The sequence below is a fragment of the Bactrocera latifrons genome, unplaced genomic scaffold (assembly GCF_001853355.1).
Source record: "Bactrocera latifrons isolate USDA-ARS-PBARC rearing strain unplaced genomic scaffold, ASM185335v1 scaffold_193, whole genome shotgun sequence".
NCBI classification, from domain to species: Eukaryota; Metazoa; Arthropoda; class Insecta; order Diptera; family Tephritidae; genus Bactrocera; species Bactrocera latifrons.
The window spans coordinates 447,913-456,716 of record NW_017535441.1 but is presented as its reverse complement, the minus strand read 5'-3'; the positions used below and the strand labels follow the sequence as shown (position 1 = coordinate 456,716).

General features: G+C 36.7%; 2 protein-coding genes across 3 annotated transcripts; one reads left to right on the top strand and one right to left on the bottom strand.

The window, feature by feature from the left end:
- The first annotated feature begins 1,250 nt into the window (after positions 1-1,250).
- Positions 1,251-4,509, top strand: LOC108967631 (WD repeat-containing protein 36). Its single transcript, XM_018931182.1, has 5 exons — positions 1,251-2,143; positions 2,206-2,527; positions 2,584-2,838; positions 2,904-3,080; positions 3,165-4,509. Exons 1-5 carry the CDS (start codon positions 1,313-1,315, stop codon positions 4,376-4,378), a joined length of 2,799 nt encoding a protein of 932 aa, XP_018786727.1. The 5' UTR covers positions 1,251-1,312; the 3' UTR covers positions 4,379-4,509.
- An 867-nt stretch (positions 4,510-5,376) lies between these two features.
- Positions 5,377-8,573, bottom strand: LOC108967651 (dnaJ homolog subfamily A member 4). Of its 2 annotated transcripts, none has more exons than XM_018931219.1 (3): positions 8,469-8,573; positions 5,990-7,168; positions 5,377-5,930 (listed from the first exon to the last, which is right to left on the bottom strand). In XM_018931219.1, the coding sequence occupies exons 2-3, from the start codon at positions 7,082-7,084 to the stop codon at positions 5,817-5,819; spliced, it is 1,209 nt and encodes a 402-aa protein (XP_018786764.1). In that variant the 5' UTR covers positions 7,085-7,168; positions 8,469-8,573; the 3' UTR covers positions 5,377-5,816. The 2 variants fall into 2 exon arrangements, with proteins under 2 accessions (XP_018786764.1, XP_018786763.1); XM_018931218.1 differs by having other exon boundaries at positions 8,322-8,559.
- Between the last annotated feature and the right edge of the window lie 231 nt (positions 8,574-8,804).

Here is an 8,804-nt window from a genome sequence, read left to right as displayed (position 1 = left end):
TTTAACTCAATTTTTGGCAAAACTACGAGTTCCATAGAAAAACGTTGTATGACAAAGTGGTAGGTTATTACCTGTTGCATAAAAATAAATTTGAAATGAACTGACTCTCCTATGTCCTATGTATAACATTTTATTTTTGCAGTTTAAATTTTAAGTAAGAAACCTTAAAACTAACATAAACATTGAATATTTATTCCTTTCCTGAAATCTTACACCGGTTATGGTCGCCCGTTAATTTAAAATAATTTAAAGTTTAAAATTATCATCCGCCATATTAATGGAAATCAGGTAAGTAATTGACCAGTTGCGAAAAATAAAAGTAAGCAACGCTACGGTTGTATAATGCAAGATATAAAATATATTAAATACAAACGAATATTAAAATATCTTGTATATTTATTTACCAAATAGGTAAGTAACAATCTATTAGTTCACAACAAAGTGAATTCCAATTAGCTACTTTTATAACATACATACTTTGTACATGCATACTCGTTCTAACTTACCAAGAAGATATTGTAAGTGATTGTCTCAATTCTAGCTCCGTGCTCATTTCTAGGGAGTTCAGAAAACTATGACAGTTGAAACTAAAATATCACAAATTTCCTTAAACCACAATAATATAACACACCGGATAAGGAAACAACTCATATTCACTTTATTCCAACCATACAAAGGCACATCTGCCACGCAACTACATCGCATGCCTCTTGCGGCTAATTTTATGAAATACCTGTAGGCACTAACTATTATTACACAAAAAACATATCACTCATTTAATTTTATTCACTGATGCGATTAAGAACGAATTATATTCATTTAAATTGGTTAAATATGCAAATTTCACAAATAATTAGCAACCGACGCGCACTTTGCGAATAAAGGCGGTTGAAACTTCAAACTCTTTGAATGGCACTGTCAAAAATTGCGAACAGGAAGCTAACGGATGTGCAACTTAACCAACGATATAAAAAAAATCTTAAAAATTAGTTCGTCGACAAAATAAAATATAATGACAATTATGCTATAAATAAGTTTATTTTCAGTTAAGATAAACATTTATGCTCATTAAGAAATAGAAAAATCTTTAGGACCGACTTTCGAAACGCATATATTCTTGGGAAATTAGCAATTCTACGATTTGAATACAAATCAAAGTGGCCACTTCGTATGAACATTCAAAAAAAATAATCGATAAATTTTCAGCACAACTAGCTGTCGATTGCTAAGTTATCGGAGCACATGCTGAATGAAACTGTAACCACAATTAGTAAACATTTCGTGAGTGATTGGAGCAGCAGAGTGCGCTAAAATGACCAACACGGGGCAAATAGTGTCTAAGGGCACATTAAATGACGGTTTAGTTAATAGTAGTGTGATTTTCCGACGAAATCGAGCACTTGGATATGTGAGCAACAGCGTGCCAGCCGCGATCCGATATGTGCGGCGACGTAAGGATACATTGATCACCACTTGTATTGGTCGTTCCTTTCAAGTGTACACGGCTAGCCACTTTCGCTTATTGCATGTCGGGCCAGTGCATCCAGACGAAATAACAGCCTTGGCTATGGATCGTATACACACCTACACGGCCAGTAATCGCTGTATTTATGCTTGGCGCGCCGGCAAACACCAACGACACGTGTTTCGTGGTCACACACGCAATGTACATTTATTGTTGCCATTCGCTGCACATTTAATAGCTGTAGATGAGGCGAATGTTTTACGTGTTTGGGATATAGCAAAAGAAGAAATATACTTAGAATTAAAATTCAACGCGGATGAATTTTTAATTACCGCCTTGGCACATCCGCCTGCCTATCTGAACAAAATTGTATTAGGCTCCCAGCAGGGTATGCTTAAAATTTTGAATATTAAAGAAAATCGTGTGGTGTTCACTTTTGCTGGTGCGGGCAGCAGGGTAACTTGCATACAACCATCACCAGCACTAGATGTCGTTGCAGTTGGACACCAAGATGGCACCATTGTACTACTCAATCTGAAATTCGACGAAGTACTTATGACGTTTAAACAAGACTGGGGTCAAGTTACACAGATATCGTTTAGAACAGATGGACCACCAATAATGGTCACAGCTTGTTCAAATGGTCATGTTGCATTTTGGAATCTGGATGATCGAAAGGTGACATTTTCATATTACCCTCCAATTAATAAATTAAATATAAACATTGTTTTCCTTCAAAGATTGCTGGACAATTACAAGCTCATGAGGACTCAGTTGCTACTGCTATTTGCTTCAACAACGAACCGCTACTTTTTACCACTTCGCCAGATAATTCAATGAAATTGTGGATTTTCGATATGCCAGATAATGGAGCACGCATGTTACGTATAAGAGAAGGACACACTGGACCGCCTTTATGTATAAGATATCACGGCAATAGTGGCACTACAATACTTTCCGCTGGAGAAGACAGTGCTTTACGTGTATTTAGTACCATTACAGAATCGTTTAATAAAAGTATGGGCAAAGCTAGCTACAACCGAAAGAAGTCAAAGAGGAGAAGTAAGTTAGTAGAACAGTATTATATGAATATTACAAAAATATTTACCTATATACAGATCGTTTCGAAGAGGACTCATTACGCATGCCTCCAATTATCGAATTTACCAGCGAGACAACTCGGGAACGTGAATGGGATAATATAGCGGCACTGCACGAAGGCGTCATACAAACAACAACATGGTCATTTCATAAAAACCGCATGGGCAGACATCGTCTGATCCCGGAGAAATTCCAAAATAAGAATCGAACAGACTATAATACAATTACTACTTGTGTAACACTCACACACTGCTGTAACTTTGTCATCATTGGTATGCAAGTACAAATAATTATAAACAAGAATCACTGCAATATATGTTCCTTTAACTTTTTATAGGTTATTCCAGTGGCGACTTGGAGCGCTTTAACATTCAAAGTGGCATACATCGCGCAAGTTACGGTGATCCGGCGCATAAAAGCGCAGTGCGCGGTGTAGTTTCCGACATACTAAATCAATTCGTCATCTCTGGATGTGGCGAAGGTCTACTAAAATTTTGGCCTTTCAAAGAGAAAGGTACTTTACTTTTACTTTACTTTACTTTTTGAAAGAATTTTTGGTAAATATTTAAGCTTTTCTGCTTTTATCCTTTGGTACTAGTTTCAAATTATATGAAGTGTCTTAAATTTTCTGATGGAATCGCGCTAATGCGCATACACCGCGAGAGTGCTATGCTTGCTGTTGCCCTGGTTAACTTCTCCGTACACATTGTCGATGTGGATACACGTGTTGTGGTGCGTAAATTCGAGGGACACATTGCTAAATTGAATGATATGACTTTCAGCCCCGACAGTCGATGGCTTATTACCGCAAGCATGGATTCGACCATCAAAGTATGGGATATACCATCCTCCTACATGATAGATCACTTCAAAGTAGATCGTCCATGTGTGTCGCTTAGCATGTCACCAAATGGTGATTTTCTTGCAACAGCACATGTAAATTATTTGGGAATATATTTGTGGGCGAATAAGATGCTCTTCAACCAAATAACACTGCGCTCCATCAATCCGTATAGTACGCCGCCCTTCGTTGGTTTACCAATTAGTGCCAGCGATGATATGGACGTAGCTGATCTAATGCAGAAAACAAAACTGGCTGAAACCGGCAATGATGAAGATGAGGATATGAGTGATGAAGAAGTGGGTAAAGAGATCAATTTAACATACGAATCACCATCACAGCTAGACAGTGATTTGATTACACTTTCTGGCGCTGCGGCATCGCGTTGGCAAAATCTGCTTGACCTCGAAGTAATTAAGAAACGTAATAAGCCGAAGGCGCCACCTAAAACGCCCAAACAAGCGCCATTTTTCCTGCCAACTGTTGCTGGCTTAGATATAAAGTTTGATATTGGTCAAAACACCGACAATGCAGCTAATAATGATGGCTCGCGTGTCTTGCAGCCAGGTGCTGGTGGTCTCAGCACATTAACCAACTTCGGTAAAATGCTTAATGAGTCGGCAGACAGCAAAAATTATGATCAATGTGTTGATCATCTTAAACAGCTTGGTCCATCCATGATTGATTTTGAAATTAAATCGTTGCATCCGAATGGCGGCGGTTCTTATCGCATCATGGTTGCGTTTTTGAAAACAATTGAATCGATGTTTCAGTCAAACATCAACTATGAACTGGCGCAAGCGTACTTGAGTGTTTTCCTACGTGTCTACGGCATAGATTTATTGGACTCTGAAAGTGTTATTGACGCATTGGAGCAAGTTTCAGAAGTGCAAGAGAAAAGTTGGAAGGTCATTGAGGATAAACTGTTGTTTGGCTTGGGTGTGGTGACTGCACTCAGGAATTTCGTCTAGATATGGAATAGAGGGCATTCGTAGACACTTATTTAAGCTAATAATATTATACCATCTTTTATGGTACAGCTAGTTATAACTCTGTATTATTGTAATACATAATAAAGTTCGTGTATGTTTTTTAAATATACGAATGAAAACTTAATGACGTTTTAAAAAATGTATAGAAAGTATCATGGGAAGGAGAAGTCTTTTTCATAAATAATTGTTTTTTTTTTATACGCTGAACAAAAATTTAAAAGATCAGCGTGACGACTGAGTCGACTTAGCCATGTCCACCTGTCGCTCTGACTATAAGCGAACTAGTCCCTCAGTTTTTTAAATATCGATCTAAAATTTTGCATACGTCCTTTTCTCCACGATATGGATATATATATATATATATGCTACTCATTGGAACCGATATGGATATCGAACCACTGTTGCATATAGTTGCCATACATACTGAACTATCAAAATCAGATTCTTCTATGGAAAACTTTTTAATTTGAAAAGGGATCTTCTTCGCAAAAGTGCAATCCTCGAACATAGCCGATACGGACCGATCAAAATGAACTTATTGTAAGAAAAGCTTGTACCTTTGAAGGCTATTTTAGCTTCGGATTAGTCGAAATAATTTTTTTAAATATATAAAAATGAAATAAAAAAAAACCTAAAAAAATTAATAAATAGAAAAACCCTTATTTAAATTATAATTAAATTCATAGTTTCGCTTATTTTTTTGTGCAATGAGTCGTGACTTCTTTATATTTTCTCTATAATTTTGTTGATGTTTACTTACAATCAGCTGTTATTGTTTGCAATGTTTTACGACTAAAATATTCCAACATAACCTCAAAGTTACACCTACGTTTTTTTTTTCAATTTTCCATCAGCTTCTGAATAGCAAAGCCCGGCTTTACCTAAAATGTTAGTCCAAATTTGATGAATTCCCAAAATTATGCTGAAATTCTCACATACTCGCTGAAATTTCCAAACAGTAAATAAAAGAAGATACACAGATTTAAGTGTTATAGTATATTTGCCGTTAATGTAACCATTTAAATGAATAGTTCTTTTTGAATTTCTAATTTGTAGTCTAGAGTGAAATTGAATAGCCTTAAGGAATTCGCCTTGTTTATGACATTGCATAGAGACTTTTCCAAAAAAAGGGGATGTACATGTTTATGGTAGCGATACATATATTTTCATTTTACGGACTTGTGCTGTTTGGCGATGGTTGTTGTGAAAAAGAAAACATTGCTGCAGCAAAGTCACATTGTCAATTAGGAAACCAACAGGCGCTTCGTTAATCGCTCCAGTAAATGAACCCTCAGGTGAGTTGTTAAAATTTATCTAGTGTTGTATGTAGTGCTTCTGCGTGTTCACGGCTTATTATTGTAGGATTATTTAAACGATTAAACATAATTAGCATGTTGGAGATGTTGGCGGTATGCGCTTAACTTGACGAGCACTGTTCTATTCTGGGTCCTTGCTCATAACCGCGATCATCTTCCTCATACGCCATACGTTGGTGCTGTTGTTGGCGTCGTTGTTTGGGATCGAATTCCTCCTGAAATTGTACAGAATGTTGTAATAATTTATAAATTAACATAAATTAAATGAACTTACCAATTCGACTGTTTCAGCATCTAGTGGTATGGTTACTTCTGGCCTTGGGGGTAGACATTGTTCGAGTGTGGGAATAACTGTTAGTGGAATAGTTGGGGGGAAGATTACTTCGAATTGAATGATCAAACGACCTTTCTCCAGCGGGTTCTTATACAACGGCATGCCTTCCTCCATGACACACTTGGTCATTTCATGTTTGACAACATCGCCCGGTTTTGATCGGATCACAAGATCACGATCATCAAGTGTCTTAATAACACGTTCGAATCCACAAAGGGCTTCCACCAATTGAATTGGCATTTTCATCATTAAATCCGTACCGGCATGCACAAATGTGGAGTGCTCTTTCTCATCCAATAATATGATAATATCGCCAGGTTGTGAATCTGGTTCATGATCTCCCTCACCGTTAAATATAATTTTCTGCCCATCTCGCATACCTTTCTCTATATGAACTTCCAATACTTTACGTTCCCTAACAGTTTTCCTACCATTACACTGCTTACAACGATCCTTTTCAGATATCATCTCTCCAGTTCCCAAACATTTACGACAAACTTGTTCGGTATGTTGCACTAAACCCGGTCCGATCTGTTGTACACGGGTTTCTACACCACTACCGTTACATTGCATACAATTCTCAATTGCACCCTTCTTGCCACCGCGACCTTCACATTTGTCGCAAATCACATTTTTCTGCAATGCCAGCTTGCGTGTGGCACCATTGTACAATTCTTCCAACTGAACAGACATCTGATGTACAACATCCTTACCACGACGCTCACGTCGACGACCGCCACCACCGAAACCAGCTCCGAAGAACTTCTCAAAGAAGTCCATGGGACTGCGGAAATCACCTGTGTCAGCACCGCCTTTCTTGATCGCCGCTTCGCCGCCATCATCGTAGATCCGTCGTTTCTCACGATCTGACAGCACCTCATACGCCTGTGAAATTGCTTTGAAACGCTCACCCTCATTTGGGTTTTTGTCTGGATGATACTTTAACGCCAATTTTCTGTAGGCTTTCTTTAGCTCTTCACTAGTGGCGTCGGGCTTCACACCCAACAGGTCATAATAACCAGTTTCTTTAACCATATTATCTTATTTCTATTCTGTCTATGAATCAAATAAAAAAGTATTCACAGCTCCTCCAAAGGAAAAAAGACGAAAATGTACGACCTGAAAAGTGTAGAGAAATACACGAAGTGAGCAAAATATATAAACGAAATATTAATTTTTTTGACCAATTTTTTTCATTGCCTCAAAAGTTTTTGTATTACTTTGATATTTCTAATGTAAAGTATAATTGATGTAAAATTCTAATATAACACGTTTACTAAAATGTTTAATTTACACAATCATTCACTGGCTTCGTAAGCCAATCAAAAAGTCTCCACTTTTTTTGTCTTCCACTATTTTCAAAGTAATTTGTTAAAAGGCCATAGCACTGTTGGGTATATTTTAGTAGCTGAAACTAAAACTGCAAAATTGTTTTATACTTTTATAATTGAATTTTAACGTTTGGGCCGTTGCTCTTCCAAATCAATACTGAACATGATGTATGAAAATTGTGCTTATTCATGGATCGGCAAATATGACTAGATACAGTAGAACTTTCTTTCCATTTCTACCTGCTTTCTTTATACAACAATGTGCTGCCAGACATAACAGGTAGATACAAAAGTGTATTCTCGATGATCCCATTCGTTATACTCTCACCTACCCGATTTTTTCAAATAATAGATGAATATTGCAAACCTTTGCAATTACGAAATATCCAGAAAAATGCGTTCAACTATTCAATTTCAAGAGGGGCAAAAAGTGCATAAAAAGTAACGAGTAGGAACAACTACATTTAACAAAACTGCACGAACAAAGCTAAACGACGAGTTACGAACACTTCGAAGTTCGATTGTTGTAGCTTGCTGCAGTAATATCGATTTTACCTTCGTCACCGCCTGTCTGGCTATTAGATACCTATGTACCTAGTTCAATTTTTTTTTTCGAATTTTAGACGCCAACTCGCTATTCATTTGCAAAATTAAATCTAGTTTTATGATACGAAGTTCCAGAATACCATATGCTGACTTTTACACTGTTGACCTGACGCCATCCCTCCATTAGTTAGTAGTTTATTTCATTATGTAAATACTACGTATATTCCAACTTTTATTCTGTTTGTTTTTACATCTAGTACTTGCAACACGAACATTTCATTTTAGAAATTAGATAAATATTAATATTACAAAATTGTCCCTGAAAATTCTTCTGTAGTCTACTAGTTCTGCAAATCTAAGTACGCAATATACAATTCCAGCTATTTTATAATTACCTGCCTGTGGGGTATAGAACTTAAGGAAAAATTTATTTTTACAGTTTGTAAATAGTGTTTTCTTTATCTCCTGTTGCCAGCCGTTATCTCTTGTTTAATATATTGTAAACGCCACAATAATTTACACAATATTTTCTTTAAACTCACAATAGAAACGTGGTCACACTGCGATCAAGATAAACCTCCGACGAGAAGAAACTTCAAATGAGTGCCCTTTTGATTTTCAACTGAGGAAATGTGGAATACCGAACAAGGCTGACGCATGAATTTTCTAGAATAGAAACGTGAGTGTCGGTAATACAGATCTTATCGATTATTATTTATCGTTTCTAATGGACCGGGCTTCTCTCGAAGCAAACTATTATACCGACTTTAGTAACCAACTTATATCATAAAATTAATAGTAATATTACAAAGGTGGTTACTACAAATATGTATAAGAATAATTGGGTCTTGAAGGTGGAGAGATGTAACTTCTTTATA